The sequence below is a fragment of the Chelmon rostratus genome, chromosome 14 (assembly GCF_017976325.1).
Source record: "Chelmon rostratus isolate fCheRos1 chromosome 14, fCheRos1.pri, whole genome shotgun sequence".
Taxonomy (NCBI): domain Eukaryota; kingdom Metazoa; phylum Chordata; class Actinopteri; order Chaetodontiformes; family Chaetodontidae; genus Chelmon; species Chelmon rostratus.
Window position 1 is genome coordinate 1,467,559 of NC_055671.1, and position 20,554 is coordinate 1,488,112.

Consider the following 20,554-nt stretch of genomic DNA (forward strand, 5'->3'; position numbering starts at 1 on the left):
TTCACAAGTAATAATGTTAGCTGCACAATAAAAGCAGAGGAGTGTAGAGGAAGCTTTAAAGTACCCTGTGGTCTCCTATCATCACCATCACTCGGCTGAGTTAACTTACGACGCCACCCCTGACCTTGGTGTCAGATCTCCTGGCAGCTTGCACCCACGAGACCCCCCCCCCCCCCCCCCCCCCAAGCCCTCATCCTCCTCCTCAGCCACCAACATTGCATCCTATCTGCTCCCGCTCCAAAGAGCCTGGCCTGTTGTGTTGTGACCAGGCCTCTGCGACCAGGCTTGTTAATGTAGATGGATGACAGCTAGCTCCTGCAAAAGATAACAGTTGTCGCCACTGGACAGGAAAGCTAAAAAAAGCAATCTTGCAGGGAGGGGAGGAAAGGCCACTGTTGGTTGGCAGCTTCTCACAAGCAGATGTTAGTTCCTTAAAATACAACAAACTCCTGTCACATGGGATTTCCAACAGACTCCTCTTGATTTTTTTCTCTCCCTATCGGTTCTGCGTGTGATCAGTGGCACTTTAATGAAATGCAGATAGGGCCAATTAAGTTTTTGCTGTTAGACTAGGCCATTACCTATAAAGAATAGCATTGTTTTGACAGTAGCAGCAGGTAAACTAGAGAAATGTAGGAAGTTTGTATGAATGCAAATGTAGTTGAGGGCTAGTTTGTAGCTAGGCAGGCGTTTGGTTGTGTGACTCAGCTCACTGGCTGCTGAATTACTTATATTATGGAAATCGTGAAAGACAGCCGTGTTACAGAGCTGAAATACTAAACACAAAATGAACTTTTGCCTCTGTTAACCTTGCTTATCTTCTAATTTAGACAAAAATGAGTCTTGACAGCAGACTGCTAGCAGCTTTGGCAGAAACACCAGTGAAGATTTATACATTTCCTCTAATCCCTTCATTGCGGCCTCTCTTAATATCGTCAACACTTTAAAACAGAAACCATCTCAGGAATTTCTCATCGCAGTAACACAAACCAGCTGAACACGGTGAAACAACTCCGTTCCCAGTAAAAATCTGTGAAACTCTAGACTCCTGTCCAACACCTTCTGGTTGGGCATCATGTTTTCCTGAAAGGCTCCAGCCCCTAACTTAATAATCAGGCTGAATTTCCGCTGACTGACTCCACAGAAAAACAGCCCATGAATCATTCTCTATCCTCTTTAAACAGCTGGGATCTGTGCAGTGGGTCCATCACCTTTCCTTAAAGCGTTCCTCAAGCAGCATGAAGAATTACCTTTCACCTTGCTCTTGCTCAGTTTAGGTATCAACATCAAAAGCTGCAGGATATGTGTGATTTAAGCCATAGATGGAAACCAAGCAAGAACTGTTTAGCAAAAAAGAGCAAAGGACTAGAGCAGCAGAGCAACAGATGCGAACAATTTCTCCCTCCCCTTGAATAATCCCTGTTTTTCTCCACACTTCCTTTGCACTGTGCCAGTTGAATCCCAAGGAGGTTGTCTTTGGCTTTCTTAATTCATGACATTAGGATAGCACTTTCACAAAACCAAGGACACACTTATTATTATTATTATTATTATTATTATTTTTAGAGTTCTTCTTCTTATAATCATTGCCTGCACCCTTGAGAGATTTCTAGCAGCTCCTAAAAGTAACAAGAATCTCAGGTTGCACATGTAGGCCAACATCGACCAGATCTCATAGAGCCTCTGTGAGGTTGTGCAGGGTCCTCCTGTTTGCAGTCACAAGGGTTTGGTGTGTACTCTGAGCCTTTTGTCTTTAGCACCAGTGGCTTTCAGTCTGCAAGGCGGCGGATCAGCCCATCTGCTTTTCTGTAGTATGTCTAGCTTTCGGTTGCTCTCTTTCCTAATGCTGTGGTCCTTCGGGAGGTGACATTCTGCAGCTGTCTGCAAACAGACAGCAACAGGGACACTTGGTTACTTCCAACTTAGCTGTTGGTCACACAGATAAGAATCTGTAATCCATAGGAAAAACTGCAAGTGTGCCTTTACTTGTGTCTTCTTGCGTGTGCCTGCACACCCACACAAACCCACAAACACACTTATGAAGCATTGCCTCCAGAGAGAGAGAGATAGAGAGAGAGGTTATATAGAACAAACACTGGCCGGTGCCAAAGCCAGGCCAGTGCCAGCTCCTGCCAGCCCCCTCCGCGTGGCACCATTGGGGCCGGAGATAAGGCCACAGGCACATAAGCCCGCCTGGAGCTGCCAGGGGGCTCAGCATGGCACCCGAGAAGGCGCAAGATGGCACTTTGTGGCATGGTGTCACTTTGCTCCCCAGCCTGTGACTTGGAAGCACTGGGGGCAAACTGAGAGGGAGCTGCATTGTGTATTGGTGTGTATATTTGGTATCGGGGTAAGAGCCAACACTGTGTGAAGGGTGGAAGGTTCAGGAGGTTTAACCCCTCACAGTCCATCTGCTGCAGGCTGAGAGGCAGGCAGGGCGATGAAGGCCACTGAGCTGCAGTATGGATGAACTGGCAGAATTTTGCAATGTTGACAAATGTACCTGACTTGTGAGTTTGTCTGGAAGTGGTTTATTTTGTCATGTTTCATGCCATATGGTTTATCTCTCTGTGTAAACGGGACAAGAGCAAAGATGACTCGTCTCGACATTCTCTCAAGTGGGAGTGAAGCTAAAGATGATAAATGAGTGCTTAGAGGTCAAACAAATAACACTAGACACTCCATCACCTTAGCTGTAATCTGAAAGTATAAAAGTTATGGATTTCATCTTTAAAGTGGTACTCCACCTGAAATCTGTCTTTTGAAGATCAAACACTGCTTGCAGGCTTAAAAGGGATCTTTAGATTCCGCACTGATGGAGAACATCTGCTGGTGGTTGGATTCAGTCCGTTGTGCTTTATTCCAATGATGAAAACATATCAGAAATGTATTTCACACAGCCCTGAATGATAATCAACTCATATCTCTCACTCATGTTTCTAACACCTCTCACTGGAATTGCTGTTGTGATCAGAGTGTGATGGACACGAGTTCTGGACCTTGTGATAAAATGTGGGGTTGGCCAATGGGAAAATGATTTGAACTGACCTGACTGTGGTCCTAGATAAAAGCTCAACAGATCACTAAATTAAGATTGATCCTCTGGGCTGTCTATTTAATAGCTGGTGATATATTCCAGCATGTGGGACTGACCAACATCACTATCCCTACACCTGTTCTACCAGTGTGACTAGTGTGAAGAAAATGTTGAGAGTTGTCCCTTTATGAATATGTGCACATACTGTATGTATTTAGAAATCATTTGATGGGTCAAATTTCATTCCCAGGTTTTGAACTTATGAATTATGAATTGTGAATACAGCTAGTGATGGAAGCTGAATGTTTTCAGTGGAAAATATTTTCCACTAAAGCTTTTTTTTGTACTTAGATTCAAAAAGGAAATGTAAAGTGGAACATGTGGAAGACATGCAGAGAAGTTGTCAAAAAGGATTTTTAATAGTTGTAATATTGACAGATATTTTTTTTTTGGATCACTATAATGATTCTTACTCATCATTTCTCAAGCGTGTGAAGACCATTTTTCCTTTGCAAACATTCATACTGACAATTAGGCACTCAAGAAGTCATTAGGGATGGCTCTGCTTAGTTACCTCAGTGACAGTTTCCACTAATTATTAATGACATATTTGATGAATGAATGTCTGAAACAGTGTTTTCAAGCTTCAGTAGGTGCACGTAGCTCAACCTCAGATATGATGCAGCTAGCAGATTACAGTACATTACAACCGCACACAGATTACTTAGTATCTTGCTATGTATTAAAGATCAACAGGGAGAATATCACAGCACAGTAACTTGAAGAGCCATAAATCTGTGTCAAATGTGCTATCAAAAGCAAATGTTCACACCTAGAGAAAAACAGATTTCTACTCACTTTCATGAGTTGCTTAAACTCATATATGCGCTGTCAGCTGTCATCCAGCAATAAGCCTGAAAAATCCCTTTGCACTTTTTCAGACTCTTCTTTCCATTATCTTACATTAAGAACAGACTGCATACCACTTTACTGAGTATTTCCTCCCAAAATTTGTATTCTGATTTCACGCATTGAAAGCGATTCTTTGATCCTGAAAATGTGGCCTACGAAGTTTGTGCCAAGAGCAGAGGCCAATTCATGTCAGATGCATAAAAGTCAGTCAAGCACAATAGACGGGGCCAGACACCCCTGGGTGGGGATTTGACATTCAGAGTGACTTGCCCAAGCTCCTGGCGGCTTTTTCGTTGAGTGTTTTATACCTCTGACGTTTTTATTATGCCTGCTACGTCTCTACTGCCTAGCTTTATGGCTCATGAATATTCACGGAAACAGGGGAGGGGATGAGGTGCTTTTTCAAAGATGCTGGGGGTGGAGTCAGAGGTATTTCAAATAAAACTGACTGGGGTAGCCTCTAAGGGTTTTACGCCCCTCAAACCAACCCCCCAATCCCTTTTTAAAAGGTTGTTTGGAGGTCAGGCCTTCAAGGTTCGAGATGGCAGCTGCCTTGTGGAATTTGTGGAATGAACAGGTGAAGATGTGATGATGCTCCTGTCTTCCTCTGCCTTTGTGTGAATGTGTTCTTCTGTGTGTGTGTGTGGGTGTGGGTGTGTACATCTGTAAGTCTTTGTAGCGGTAGTCTGGGCCAACTTTCTCACCCGTAGTAATCCTAGACACCAGTCTGGGAGAAACAGCTGAACAGCACTGTCACCACTTGGATCCTCCTTTCTCTTTCTGTCTCCTTCTGACACACACACACACACACACACACACACACACACCTGTCATACTGCTTTTGGTCACTGAGATCCCTGTGCAGAAAAATGCATTTCAGGGTTTATGGATTTGGCAATGGGAAAAGGATTTGAGGGGTTTGGTGTAAGGAAAGATTTATAGTGTGAGAGAAGTATAGGCTTGGTGGCTCTGATAAAAGAGATAAAGTGAACCGCCAACCCCCCACCCATTCTTCCCTGCACTGTTCGTGCTCTCCTCGAGCTGCCCTCTGTCCTGTTATTAACCCCAGTGCTCTGGAGCCATATGGGTTGTGATTGGAACTCTGTGGTGCATGCTGTCATACACAGTCGAGTGCAGTCACGCTGATCTGTACATCTATGCAGACTGTACAAGTACCTGCAGGGTAAGAGACCACTGAACAGCATTGCACATGTAAGCATTATAAATCACTGATGTAAGAGTAAAGTACTGCTTTCACCACCAGGGAAAACATGTTTTTTTTTTAATTCCATGCCACGCTTTATTATGGGAGGAAAAACGTCATTCTCTGCTCTGTAAAAAGAGACTGCACCCATTTGCCTAAACTGAATAAGAGCCTTTCGTCTTTAAGACGATTCTGAATGAGCTGTTTTTAGCCTACTTTAAACGAGCTGCTGTTATATCTGTTAAGCCATCATGAGACAGCTGATTTATCTGTTGATTCTAGAAGGGACCAATGAGCAGTCCTCACACTATTATTGTATTAGCAGGCTTTATAGTTCTAGCATGTAAGGCTGGTTAGGTATTCATATTAGTTTAAAAAAGTGCCCTTTTTCTAATGATTGCTGCTTTTGCACTCTGTGGAAATGAATTTCTAATCTGTATGTAAACAGCCTTAAGCAACAGCAGAATCAACCTTGTCATCGTAGTGACAGGCTGATTAAATGAAAATTGAATACTTTTGGATCAGAATTTGAGTACACACCATGCACGGTATGAGTTTCATATTTAGCCCTCCCCTGCATCTTTCTGTGCAGCCACAGGAGCATGACCATGTTTTCAACCAGCTGTCTGAAGCACTTTGTCCATTCGTCAAGACAGCTACTGCCAAGTTTTATTTTCCAATGACACCCTACTCAGCTCCGTAAAAACCTGCCTTTTTCCAGCCGAGATATCCTGTGGACATCAGGGTATTTGTGTCATTGTGCTTCATCGTACCCTTTTGCTTATCATGAATCACTTTTAATATTCACTACACTGAGCCAAGAGGAAGTGATAGAGCAACACCATCACCTCTCATCCTGAACTCAGCAGTGACATTCACAGTAGCTTGATGATAACAAGCTCTCCTCTCTGTGTTTGTGTGCATGTATCTCTCTGTCGGTGTGAGCTCTGAGGTGTGTTCATGCCTCACTAATGGGATTGCAGGTCCCAGCCATGTGGAGGACAGAGCCAGTGGCCATTCTGGTCTTAAAAGAGGGGGATCAGATGGCCAGAGTGAGGCCACGGGCCTCGATCTGGCTTAACCCCCTCTGTATGATCCGGCCGTCTGCTGGTCATTGAGCCAGACCCACCAGCCAAACCCCCCTCCAGAGGATAGCAATGAATTAATTAGACCTAAAGGCGGGTGCAACCAGTGATGAACACGTGTGTGTGTGTGTGTGTGTGTGTGTGTGTGTGTGTGTGTGTGTGTGTGTGTGTGTCTTATAAAGGGTCAGTTGGACAAAAGTAGAAGGATGAGGGGTCGGGGAGGGGTGTTTCGGGGGGAGAGGCGTTGACAACAGGTGGTGCGAGGAAGAGCTTTAACCCCCCTCCCCACTTAACGACAGTGTAGCACAGGGGCCATGGGGGCTGTGGAGAACAATAAGGCCCCTTGCTCCAACTGTTGTGTCCAATCATGCCCCATTATCTCTCGGAGTTGCTGATCACAGGCACAGACACACCAGTCCCTCAGTCCTTGATGTGTGAATGTTTCTTTCTCTTTATATACCCATACATGTATGTATGTACACATTGAAAGCAGCACAATAGTAAGATAAATGTTAGCTTGATATATATGTTTTTTTTTATTATTGAGACTGACACTGTCTCGATAGGGTGTTGATTCAACTCTAAGGTCATTTATGTAGCAGCGGTTGGTGGTGATTTTAATGTGAGCAAAATAAAGGGAAAACAGATGTGACTTACCCTTTTTCATATTTTAAGGACATTAAACCAAAACTGATCTTTTGATTAAGAATGTAATTAATTGAGAGTCATTAGTCATGGTCTTATAAGATGCAAATGACCCCCTGTTTTGGCTCATTGGGGCCAACAATAGCCCTCTGGCAAAACTACACAAGGGGCTGTTTGGTGCAAGTGTGTTGCTTCAGGGTAGAGATTAAGAGAAAGAAATATGAACCAGGAAGTTCAGCTGGAAGCCTTATCAGACACAAAGACACTACACAGCAGTTTGTTCTGCTGTTGGGCGGAACTGAAACTGAAAAGGTATCACAGCAGCCTTTATTTGCTTGTATTTTTTAATGTATTGCTTGCAGAGGGAATAGCTCAGAACAAATCCATCAATTCATCACAAACAAGAGAAGCAGGATACTTGTGGGGAGTTTCAGGCGTCATTAATGACTGACAGCAAGCACGAGAGGCCAACACAATCAATACACGGTTCAAACAAATCAATCAAATGCAATCAGCACATCGTTACAGAGCAGATAAAAAGAGAGGGCATTAAAGAACAGAGGGAGAAGCGTCTGGTTGCCAGCACTAAGATCAGTGTATGTCTCAATGTTAAACCATTCATTCATCTTGCTGTGGTCTTGGACAGCACATTATAGTTACTGAACCAATCAGTGCAGTTATTGGGCAAATGATTTTGTTTATTGAACAGCAGATTGTGCTTATTTATGAGCTCATCCTATCTAAAGGACGGCTCAGTGTACAGTAGCTGCAGGACATCTGACTGTGGTAAATGGACATTTCACAGTTTTAACTGGCCAGTTTCATTTAGTTGCTGGACAGTCCAGTGTAATTATCACGTGCCAGCCCATTCTAGTAATTGGAATTCCAGTTGGTGGGAAACTCGTTCTAATCCTGTTTGCCAGCTCATTTTAATTATTGGACATTTGTCTCAAATGATTGCATGAGTCATTCTAAGAAACTCATTCTGGTTATTTGCCAAGTCACTCTACTCACAGGACAACTCGATACAGGAACTGGACAGCTAAATCCAGTAATTGGACATGTTCTCATCGGTGTCGCCTTGATATGTGGCCTCACTCAAGCTGAATCTTAGGTAAACGGTTGAATTTGATGAAGGGTATAGTTTGGCCACTTGGTTGATATGGTTCCCCTTCTGCATGTAGATAAGGGGCTTATGTTCTTCACATGTATGTTGAGGACTGTTTGCTACGGACATATCAAGAGCATCCTCTTGAGCACTGTGGTGTGTTTAACAGTAGAAATTACTTGGTCTTTGATGGCTTGTGAATGTTCTTTTAGTACATACATCCTTCTGTTACAGGTTTTTTTTTTTTTTTTGGTCTCACCAATGTTGTCTTTCCAATTTCCTGACTGTTGACAGCATAGGGACTGTTTTAGCAATCGCTCACTTTAACCTCTGGAACTTTTCTATCGACAGAAGCATTCACCTTTGAGCATTTGGTATGGCTGAAGTAATGCCAGCCCTAAGCTCTTTGTGGTAAAAAAGGTATTTTAGGATTTAGGTATGTTTGACCTGTCTGAAAATGGTAAATACGAGGGCGAATGGCTGTGGATAATGCTTATTGATTTCTACTCGTGTGTATTTGTACAACATTCATTTTTCCTTAAGACGTGCTCCCACCTCGGAGTTAGAAAAGGTCAGGCAACAGGGGTTTAAGTCATTCAAGTGGAGCTAAATGGATTCATGCTCCAAGATCCATCTGTTTTTGGAGTTTGTTGACAGGGTGGAAAATTGGAACTGTTGCTCTTCCCTCCCCCAGTCACACCACCGCCGCCGCCACCTCCACCTCCTCCCCTTTCAGCGCAGGGGTATGAACAGGCATGGCACACTAACTGGGTAAAAAGTGTGCTGTGCACGAGGCAGGATACAAGGCCTGACCATCTGCTCCAGCTCTGAACACATTCAAGTATGTTTGACAGGAAGAACTGCAGCATCGGTTGGGCTCTCAGCAGTTGGGGACAGTTGATATGCTGTGTGTGTGGGGGGGGGTCATCTGACATGGGCACAATGGCTCGTCTCCAACAGGAAGACGCTGATGTCAGAGAGACGACTCACCTCTTCACCTCGCACTGGCAGTTAAAGGAGAAAGTGTCAGAGTCAGCGACCTAACAATAAAACCGCACACATGCAGAAAATGACAGGACTGTGTGTGCAAACACGATACACTGCTGAGAAAACTGACAGAGTTACAAGACGGTGAGACAGCGCAGAAAACTGCTCACACACTTAGAAGCAACTGTCAGGGTTCTCCTGCTCTGTATTTAGCTTTCAGCCATCCATCTGCCACTGCATGGGTGTTTTTCCACTAATACTAGAGCAAGCTTTTATGAGCACTAGCTACAAATTCAACATCACCCTGTAATACCCCTGTGTTTCTGGGGCAGTGGTGTGAGTGAGGATGCTGTGCTTTATGGTGTAGTGTTATAGTGTTATAGTGGGCCTGAACATGGCCTAAATCACCCTGTTAACATTTCACTTGAATTACCTTATTGTTGAAGTGGAATTCTTGAAGGTGCTCATTGCCACCACCCCACTGCAGTGGTGAATAATTAATGGGTTGTGTGTGAGTGTGTTCATGTTGGGTGGGGGCACCCATTGTCTATAGGCGCCCCTATCCACCCCGTTCCCCTTAAGGTCGAGTTAAAGAGTGTTTCTGGTTTTCCAGATGGGTGAACTACAGTAGCCTTGATTGGGCCAGAGGGTCAGCTGAGGGCAGTTGGTGTGTGTGTGTGTGTGTGTGTGTGTGGGGGGGGGGGGGGGGGGGGGGGGGGCCTTCGGTTACTTTACAATGGGCTTCTTAGCATTTCTCAGTGACCCTCTTACCCTGCTGCTATGGGCCGCACGACGTTGGCCATTACTAGATTAAAGTAATCCTCTTTTCAGGGCCAGACAATCGCTTTATTAGCTGACCACACACAGGAGCCTGACCACCTCTGTAATAGTATTGTTGTGGGAGGCCCTCGGGGTCCCGGGGTGAGCGTTATTGGTGGAGGGTGGGCAGAGGGGAGGTGGAGGTTTGTTGTTGTTTTGAATGCCATGCATTCATTACATCCACATTACTTCTCCTTCGCAGCCCTTTACATCAGCTGTATTTGTCTGTGTTCTCCGTGTGTTTCGGGTGGGGAGGTTCTTTCTTTTCATTTTGCAGCACACACACACACGCACATGCACACACGCCACCGCCCACATTCCATGTCACGTATCATATCGATGGACATATTGCTTGAATTACAATCAGACTTAGTGCGTGTATGGATGTGCATGTTCGCCTCCTCCTTCCTCCTCCTTAGTATGAAGTCCAAATTTTTTTTCTCTGAATCTCTCCACTGCCTTGTTTTTGCCAAACAACCCTCCCATGAAAATGCTGTTTCATCTCCCCTTTTCCTCAGTTCCTAAAGGCATAGCACATTTCCAACAAAAGCAAAAGTGTTCCTCTACATTCCTCTCCAAACGTCTGTGTTTTCGCTGACAGATCGTTCTTTGTCAAGGGGATATAAGCTGTTTCTGCAAGCCTGTCAATCACACGTGAACAGCTTCACCTGATCATTTATTCATCTTTATGAGGAGAAGAGCAGAGCCACTCAAGCTGAATCAAGTATTGTCAAACAGTTTGAATATTTCATGAATAGCTGGGGTTAACTTGAAGAAATGTGGGATGTCTCTATCTCTGTCATTAACATCTTAGTGTCCATGAGTGAGGCATACATCTGCTTTTATAACAAAGTGCAGGGCTTTGGGATGCATCTCTGCTCACTTCCTAAAGGATATATGTCAGTTTCTGTTAGCATCAAAAACATACATTTTGGGACTGAAATCCTCCGCTTGTGAAAAGATAAGCCAAGAAATCCTCAGCTTCGTTAAGCTGATAGATATGACATGGACTGAACAGGGAACAACTATTCACCTTGACTGTGGTCCATCTAACAGATCCTTCCTCCTCAGAGGTCACGAGCCTTCGCTGTTTATCATCAGTTCCCACTAAGAGACTAAAGCAGGGGACAAATAAATCTTAAACACAGCTTTTTGATAATGTGATATTATTGATCCACGCCAGGAAACAGTTTTTTCTTGCCTCTCAGTACAGCAGGTCAGAAGTCAGGGTCAGCTACATGACAACATTAGGAAACAAATCATTGTCTTGCCCAAGGACACTCCAGCAGGGTGGATGTTTGTGGCACTAACCTGGGTTCTCTGTTTGAGGATGTTTCTCTTACCAGCAGGCTTTCCTATTCCCTTCTTTCACTGTCTAGGAGTAAAATTGGCTTGGGAGCCACAATGTTACTTTAATTCCCAGAGATTTACAGAGTAAACTCTCCTGAGTTTGGTCTACAAGTTGTCAGAGGTCAGGGAAGTCATGTGTGTATCCCATCAGGAATTGCAGAGATGAAACACATAGATGAAAAATTGGCAGGAAAACGCATGGACACACACAAACACAGGGCCAACATGGAATGCCAGGGGAGGTTTGCGGTGGATTAACCTCAAGGTTGCTGGGTGGGTGAGCACAGCCGGAGCAGCAGCACCAGCTCAGAATTGGGATGGGAGCCTGCTGCTGAGCCACACATAGGTGAGCACTCCCCATGCCAGGAGATTGGAAGGATTTACACGCGAATAAGGAGAAGTTTGTTCGTATGAGGATTAGTGTGTGTGAATGTACACACGTTTGGGTTAAAAGTAGACTGACTTAATCTGTGTCTGCATGAACTTGGACCATTTTCAGTAGTGCCAGGTCAATGAGAGCGGTTGGGGCTGGATTTTGTAGGGGTCGGGGGCCTCAATGTGAGAAGATTTTGCCTGCCAAGTAGTATTTTAATACAACCCCCCTCTTGACTTGAAATATGGCTATTTCAATCAAGTAGTCTGGCATGCCTCAGGCTTGTTCTGCTCTGTTTGAGTGTGTGCACATGCGTGTGAGTGTGCATGTGTGATGGGGGAGTGAATGGAGGGGGGGCAGATCCAGTAGGAGGGCTGGACGGTTAGCCAAGGCCTTTAATAGCTCTCCAGACACACACATGCATGCTCAGAGTTCAGCGTGAAGCTCATTGCTTGAAAGTACTTCTCTTTGATCATTAATCATTTCAAAAGTCCCACACAGTATTTCATCCTGAACTATCTTCTACGTTATCTTCGTCTTGACGGAGCTACCTGGATGAACCCGATAAACCTGCACACATCGCTTAACAGCATGACTGATGGTGTATAAAGGAGAAATGAAGAAATGTTGACTACAGCTTTTCTTGCAGTAAATATTTTCACACTATTTTCACAAAATCCATTGGAATTCCAGTTTTATTGGGAGATTCTCCAGGGCATGATATACATCTAATGACAAACAAAAGGCAAGGCAGTAATTTGCCTTTTAGGTAGCTGGATTTGTGCTTCAGGCTAGGGGTTGACAGGAGTCCTGCCACAGATATCGCTGATGTTTTGACTGTTTTGATCTGCTGAATTTCACACATTAATTGCAAGAACCCTGCATTTATCATACGTGGTCTGGCCAAATCGTAGTTTAAATTATATCCCCCGCAGTAACTGTGTCTAAACTGTGTCATTCACTTTGTGATACAACCAATGGCTGGAAGGCTTTGTTGACAAATCTGAGACTATTATGTGCTGTTGCTGTATTTACATGGTTTTATTTACTGTGATAGAGAGAGGTGACCACGGCGAGAGCTGTTTTTCACTCTCAACCATCTCTCCCAGCATCAGGCACGTGAAGGACAGAACACTAGCAGCCCATGCTGACTAATCACAGTTCTTGCAGAAGCCATGTGGTACAGTCGTAGCTGGCGCAGCATACATTTTTGAGAAGGTGCATGTTAGCTTGGTATAGCTAGTGCATGAACGGGAACTTTGACATTTATGAATTTCACATTTTACATGACAGCTGCACGGCTGATAACTCCAGCACTTCAGTGATACGTGTGTTCAGGGCTCAGTCTGCGTGTCTTCGTCCTGGTTGGTGGCATCTTTGTTTGTATATTCATGTGTTGAATTACTTGCACATGTTTGTCTTGTCGTGTGCGCTGTCATGCAGATCATGAACCAGCTTCAACACTCAATGCTGTTGTCGCATGATCGCATCTCCATGCTAACAGGGTGCCCACAAGTTGATCCGATCATCCTCAACCTCTGTCCTGCAGCAAGTTATGGGCCATGTGCCAACACATAACACACTCACACAGACACACAGACACACACACACACACACACACACACACAGAGAGAGAACAGCCCCTCCTCTTGCGCGCCCCTTTTCCCACTAGTCTCTGTGTGACTGATAATGAGCGCCTCCTGTGCTGTCCCACATGTGAGGCCCATGGTCATATTGGCTCCAGACTGCACCACTGCCAAGTATTAGACCCCCACTCCCCTGCCTGCCCCTCATCCACCCTTACTCCACCCCTTTCCAACACGTCCGGGTGTGACAGGACACTTCGGAGGAGCCAGGCCTGGGCATTTATGAGTGCTTAAAAAGCCGTGAAACGTTGCGCCTTGACAGATAACCTAAAACCTGTGTTTTTTTCCTCAGCAGCACTCAGGGGTGGGTGGGCAGGCAATGGTAGTTTCTCATATTTTATCACTTAATTCAATTTTGGGCAGTATTTTATGTACATGAAGTGACGGTGATAACACACTTTATCAATTATTTAAGCATGGTAAACAGTATGAGAGGATGAAATGAATATTAAATATAATGTAATTTTCTTGGGTTTGCCCGATGATAATGTTCTAAAAAGAAGTTTATCTTTACTAACCGGCTTATGATCTCCCTGTAGTACATCACAGTGACTTGTGGTTTCATTTCAGTGTTATCTGAGCCCAGTGGCTAGTAATTGGTTTTCCTGAGGTTTGCTATGAAAATGCTACGTTTTTCAGGGAATGTTGGTGTGCTGCAGATATTCTCTGTCAACTTCTGGGCAGGATCAACACTTAACTTAATAAAGTTGATGTTATCTTATCGCTCATCTTTAGCGAGAGATCAAACTGTGATTTGATCGGTTTAATTTAAATGCCTTGTATCACCACTTATCACACAAAAAGCACATAACATTCACCTCAGCCTGTAGGGTCTAATGCTTTGCAGCTATGCTTGGAAATCATTTTTCATGCTCTTGTCATTGTGGCCAGTGCGACCAGCTGCTTTTCAACCGTCAGCCCAGGTGTGGTGGCAGCGTGGGTAGGAGTGCTCTGAGTGAGGGTGGTGGGGATTGGGTGGGTGGGGTCGCAGCTGTTGTAGCTGCTAAATGGACTCAGCTGACAGGACGAGGCCACAGCGGCGGTGGCCTAAATGGCTACGTCAGCTGACACTAAGGGACAAAAGAAAATGGAGGGAGTAAATCTGAGGGTCTAAATGCACCAGACATTGATGAACCGGTCATGTGTGTGTGTGATTGTGTGCTTGAAGCGTAGGCCAGGCAGTAACGATTGGGCTGAGAAGGTGACCCTTCTGGACTCATGGAAGGAGTAATTGAAATGCCCTGTTGCTGTGATTCCCATTTATTTAACTTTAGCGCCGGCTCAATTTCGCTGTTGGCCGTATGAGCATTTCCACAGAACTAAACCATGTTATGTAATTTACTCAAGGCCATAAAATACTCTCAGGCCAAAGAGCCACATGGCAGAACCATGAGAAAAATGGAATTACTCTGTAAACCAAGCCATTTCTTTAGAAGAGGGGAACATTTCAGGTCAGCTGTCAGACAATGTTGATAAAGAAATGCTAAGAGCTTCTTGACTTTGTGGTGTGTGTGTGTGTGTGTGTGTGTTTGTGTGTGTGTTGGTACACGACAGGAGACTTATAATCTCCAGTCAGCCTGTATATTGGACTGAGCTGGTCATATTGAATGCAGACAGTGTTTGGCTGTGTTTGCTGCCACAGCTGCCATGCAGAGTATCTGCACAAGTGTCTGTGTTTGTATTGGGTGGAGTCGGGAGGCGGTGGGTGCTCAGAAGCTGCACAGACATCTGTCTCCAACTATGAGACTCCCTCACCTCCCCTCCACCCTCTCCAAACCCTCCCATCACAACTGAAAACACACACACACGCACACACACACACACCAATATCCGTACGGCCGTTTCATCATGGTGTAATGGTTGATGGGGATCGGAGGGGGTCCACTCTGGATAATGAGAGTGGCTGATGGAAGATGGCTTCTGACGGGGGCCCCTGTTGGGCCCAAGGGCCTGGACAAATATTGCCTTGGGGAACAGGCTACACCTATAGAGAGAACAGAGAAGACGCCTATGTGTGCGTCTAAGCAGGCCTGATAAAGGGATAAGACTGATGGATGTGAAAGAGCAGGAACATCAGTGTTTTTGTGTGTTCACACCACAGCAGACTGCTTCATGTCGGGACAGGATGTAAGCTGAGGGATGGATGGATGACCACCTCAAAAGCTTGAACCTAAGCATGCTTTTCTTGATTCCCCTCCTTCCATCCCTCTCTTTGTTCTGCCAGCCAAGGGACGATCCGTCATTCTCTCTCTGCCATCTGAATATTTATTCTTGAGGGGGGGAGCTGTCACACACACGCAGTCCTTGGAACATTAATGACAGCGATAAAGCCATTTAATTAAAAGTGAGCCTGAGCTCGCCCCAAAGGTGTTTTTTATGTCCAATTAAATGCTCAAATGATGCCCTGATATACAGCAGGGTCCTGATTCTTTGCACATGTGGTAAATCACAGAAGTCTAGCAGTCACACATAAATACTGCTTCCATACAATAACACACTTTGTTGGGCACAGAAAGGATAAGCTTCTCCCGTGGTTTTTAATTTTTTGTAATGATTCAGTGTAATTCGCAATTTGCACATCCATCAACGCACATCACAAGCTGATAAATACCGCTTGCAGATGGGTGTCATTTGTTTTTGTGTGGTTAATGTGTTTGTCATTGTATAAAGATACAGACTGACAGTAATCTGACACTGACAGTGAAACTGAAAGCCTCTCTCATGATATATGTAACTTTATATCATATCAATGTGTGAAATCCGCTTTGATCAACACAATAAATTACCCGACAAATCAAGCAACTTCATTAAAATTTATGCCAAAATCCTGTTAATCCCACATTGCCACAACGCCCACAACTGTCTAATACAACAAGAGCTTTTGCACATATGTATACCTCAATAGAAACGGTAAAATATAATCTCTACTAGTAGACAGATCCATAGTTGGTTATGGTATGTATTGTCATAGTGATGCATGCATATTACAGTTTTAAGGGTTTCAATTCAATCAGACATCTATATTTCAAATATATGCACTTGTGGTTCTTATCTCCTACCCTGCGTGTGTTACTGTGTGTCTGCGCTCTGATTAAAGCACACCGCTCAGACCCAGTGGTGGGGATTACTCTGGCTTTGTTGAAGGGGTTTAAAGAAAGGGTCAAAGTGCACCCACTTAATATGGGCCCCAAAGGGCCTCATGGGTAATTGCCAGTGCCTAATAAACTTCTAGACACCTTCTTTCCGCTCAAATCTGGAGAGTGCGGAAGGCAGAATGGGAAAGATCAGGGGCCCCTGGAGCCATGATCTCAAAACGGTGTGTGACAGGTCATCGCGGCAGTCCTTTAACCCCGCGGCATGCTAATTCAGACCTTGGGTGCAGCGAACTGTCCTATTCCTCTCCTCGCTTTACGTGATGGGACAGGTTTCTGAACAATTTAGCAGGGTTTTGTAATCTGCTGTGAATAGTGATTGGGAGAAATGTCGTAGCAGGTACAGATAAGGTCAGGGGTGTGGTTTAACATATCATTCCAGGATTGCAGGGGCCAATGGGATTTGGGGTGCCCCAAATGCTCTGTTGCTAAGTAATTGGCCATCAGGCTATGGGTCTGACTAAAGCCATAAGTGGCAATTTGATCCCTCTAACACAGATAAAAAAGACAGCAACATAGTGGTTGAGGAGCCCGCAATGAGTGGTAGAGACCTGTATTTTATCAGGGTAAAGGCGAGCAGGGTCTGTTACCTAATGAGGACACGAAAAATATCCTCCTATCGTATTTAACACTAATGTGTCCGTCTCTCCTGACCTTGATTACAAACAAAACAGGCTGATTTATCTCTTGACATAACACACCCACGCCCACCCTCATTCAAAGAGGACGCCACGCTATCTTGACAGCAAGAGAAATGAACCCTCACGGCTCACATTCTGACATTGAGATGCAGTGCATTTCCCACACAAAGCCAGGTATTCCAGATAACCAAATGTTAGAATTGTGAGTGTAAACGAGTTGATATGGATGGATGGGCATAAAGACGCATGGACGATGATGATAATGCTAATGTCCTGGGGCTTTGTTGGCCATTAGGGGAGGCGCATCATTAATCAGATCAGACAGTGACCCTTTCCTGCTGGCCTGTGGCATTACGGCGACATTGGTGCTGTTTCTCACAACCGTGGACACACACCTGCACACACTGTGCCTACCTCCCCATGTATAAAGACATACAGTATGTGCATATACAACATTTACACAAAACAAGCACACATGTCCTGTACAAACTCCATGATGGAGGAGACATTTACTGACAAACAGCACATACAGGTTGCTTCTTTACATGGACATAAAATCATTTGGGCATGGTGGGCACTGGACAGAGAGAATTGTTTGTTTTAAGCACTGGTTCCAATGGAAGTGTTACACTTACTTACTCACTCATATTCCACTACAGCAACAAACCCTATTCTGTTCCCTTTGCCTAATGTAGACCTCAGCAAAGCTTCACATAGCAAATGTAAACAGAACACTTGTTAATGTCGCTGAAGACACATTTCAAAAGGTCAAGAAACAAGTCAAATTTAACAGGGAGTTACAGGGACAGTGAAGAGTACTAGAACTTTCACCTCCAGTAGAAGTGCTCATGCTCATAATACTTGTGAAGAAATGAAAATGATTTGCTGTGTAAGGCACCTTAGTAGAAACACAGGCTGTTTTGATTAACACGTACATATCAAACACCAATGTGCCATTCCTGTGTAAGCAGCTCAATATGAGTGCGCCTCATCCATCAGTCCATCCGACAGTTCAGTTATTTTCTTGAATGTAGTGACTGCCGCGTCCTTATTGGAGGCTTTTTTTTAAAGATTCTCCAGTGAGAAACGGGTTTCAAATGAAAAGTTAATGAACAGTCCAATGATTGGACCACAAACTTGAAACAACTGTGGTTATTTGTGATTATTTGTACATAATAATAATGATAATAATAAGAATATTTAATATAAATGTATAAACCTGAAAGGTGAGAAAAATACTAATCGGTGGAATCAGAAGGTGAATAATTGTTGGGTGCTCATTAGCTCATCAATTCTATCTTCACATATATATATACATTATATAACTTAATGTTACTATTGTTCCCCAAACCTGACACACTTATCACTCAGTTTTGTACTTTGGACATTTCAAAAAAGCTTGTGCTATGTCAGAGAGGATATTTTATTTTTTTTTAGTAGTATAGCCAAAGGTCTGCATATAGTGTAAATTAGGACACCAGTTTCTGACATGACTTGCACTTTTTTAGATAAAGTAAGTGATTTCTCTCTGCTCATCTTTATGACGTTCTCAACAGCCCTGCAGATGAGTTGAATGACATTATATTGATATAACTTATTGATATCATCATTGCCATGATATATGCAAATCAGCTATGCTATCCTCTTGCATCAATTAATCATCCACCAACTCCTTGATGTCCAAATCTTACATCTACCCATAGCTTCAAAGATAACTTTGTGGAATATTTGAGAGTAGAAATTTGATACTCTCCAAGTGCTATTTCCAAAGAGTTGCTTGCCCACTTTTGAAGTTTCTCAATAACTGCCCGAGGGGAGATTGTGATGTGGAAAGGAATTTTGGGAGGATCTGCTTTTCAGATGAGTCAGGGTGGCTTTTTGGGCGACATTTCTGCCAGATAGGAATGCCATAGTAACCATGTCACTGGTTTATCCCCTTTGTGTCCCCTTTGGCTGAGGCCAGACTTCCAGCCTGCAGGCCTGCATGGCATTGACCTCTTCATGGTAGACTTATGTTGGCAGAACATCATCCTAAACTACAAAACCATCCTCCACACCTGTAATCTGAGAGGTCACAGAGCTCTCGAGACTGAAAAGAAAAAAAGCCCAGTAGCTTCAGGTAACAGGCACAATAGGCTGACTACAGAGGGGTGAATCTGGAGGTAAAGGAGGTGGACTGGCTCGAAGACAAATCTCGAATGTTTTAATGTTTTTACATCTTAGCACATATCCATTGTATTTGTGTGTGTGTGTGTGTGAGGGAGAGAGTATGGGTCGTTTAATAATTCATCTACTGTGTGTTTGTGTGTTAGCTACAAAGGCCTTCATTATTGATGCGCTGTGATGCCACACACATTACACCGAGTCAATAAAGACCTTAGGGACATATGCACACCACGTTAAATTCAGTTATACAGCATCAACAGCAAAGTCCTGTCATGCTTTGTGTTATTCAGCTTCATCAAACAACTGCAAACATTTTTTCGTTTTGCACCTGTTTGGCAAGTCTGTTATTTTTTTAAGGCCTCTTTTAAAGGCCAAATGTCAGTGCAAAGTCAACAGGCCTGTGTGTATTCCTGATTAAAATGTCAGCAGAGCTGCATGAATTCAAAGACATACAGAATAAAAGATAGTATGATCAGTTAAGAAGCTGCCACACATGGTCTAACCTTGACTCTGCACTTTCCCTCTTTAACCCAGTTCTGAGAGATGACTTCCGTCAAACACCCAGTGATGTGGTGGTAGCAGCAGGCGAGCCGGCTGTCATGGAGTGTATCCCCCCCAGAGGCCATCCTGAACCCACCATCTCATGGAAGAGAAACAACATCCGCGTCAATGACCGAGATGAGAGGATCACTGTGAGTTGGCTGGTTCATATAGAAATATTTAGTAACACTTTGTATTAACCATTATCCAGCTGCTTATTACAATGCATATTAGTACCACACTGGCTTTTTGTTAGTCATTATAAAGCATTTATCAATGTCTTATTCTGCATGGGCACATTCAGCAACTACAAGGCCATTATCCCTAAATAACCACCTAATTACTGCTTATTGATAGAAACTAAGCATGTTGGTTGAATTACACTTTTATTAACCCAACCCTAACCCTTAATAACCCAAATACCCTTTTTTAATTTCTTAAATAAGTCAGCCTGGCTAAGCTCACAGGTTTCATGAAATTAAACAAAAGTGATTTGAATGGGAAACAGCTGCACTACTGACTGTCTTCCCCCTTATTTGACTTTTTATTTGTAGAATTTATTCAGTTATTTTCATGGTTGTAGGTTGTGGTGTTTGACTCACACAAACTAATTTGCTTCATTTTTCAAGTGATCTTACAGTTTTTCTTTTTTCGTCAGCCACCGACCAATCAATAATTTTGATTACTGATGAGAAGCCCCTGATTAAGAATTAGTCCACGTCTGTCATTGTTAATAATTGAAAAGCAATGTTGCTATTGAGCAGCACTGATTGTTGCTTAATTGAATCCTTCAAGGCAGCTTCTAGAAATAACTGGCCACAAAAACTGTAGAATACATACATAAATTCAGGTTTGTAAACATGTTATTTGAGAGCTAGCACATGTTTGC

The 20,554-nt window shown here is 43.7% G+C and overlaps 1 protein-coding gene across 4 annotated transcripts in view; it reads left to right on the top strand.

Annotated features, from left to right (window-relative positions):
- The window catches only part of robo3 (roundabout, axon guidance receptor, homolog 3 (Drosophila)), a 76,540-nt gene that overhangs the window by 14,858 nt on the left and 41,128 nt on the right, over window positions 1–20,554 (top strand). For all 4 annotated transcript variants that reach the window (XM_041953102.1, XM_041953103.1, XM_041953104.1 and 1 more), the window contains exon 3: window positions 19,660–19,817. In XM_041953102.1, coding sequence (XP_041809036.1) covers window positions 19,660–19,817 — 158 coding nt within the window. The remainder of the gene's footprint in view (window positions 1–19,659; window positions 19,818–20,554) is intronic.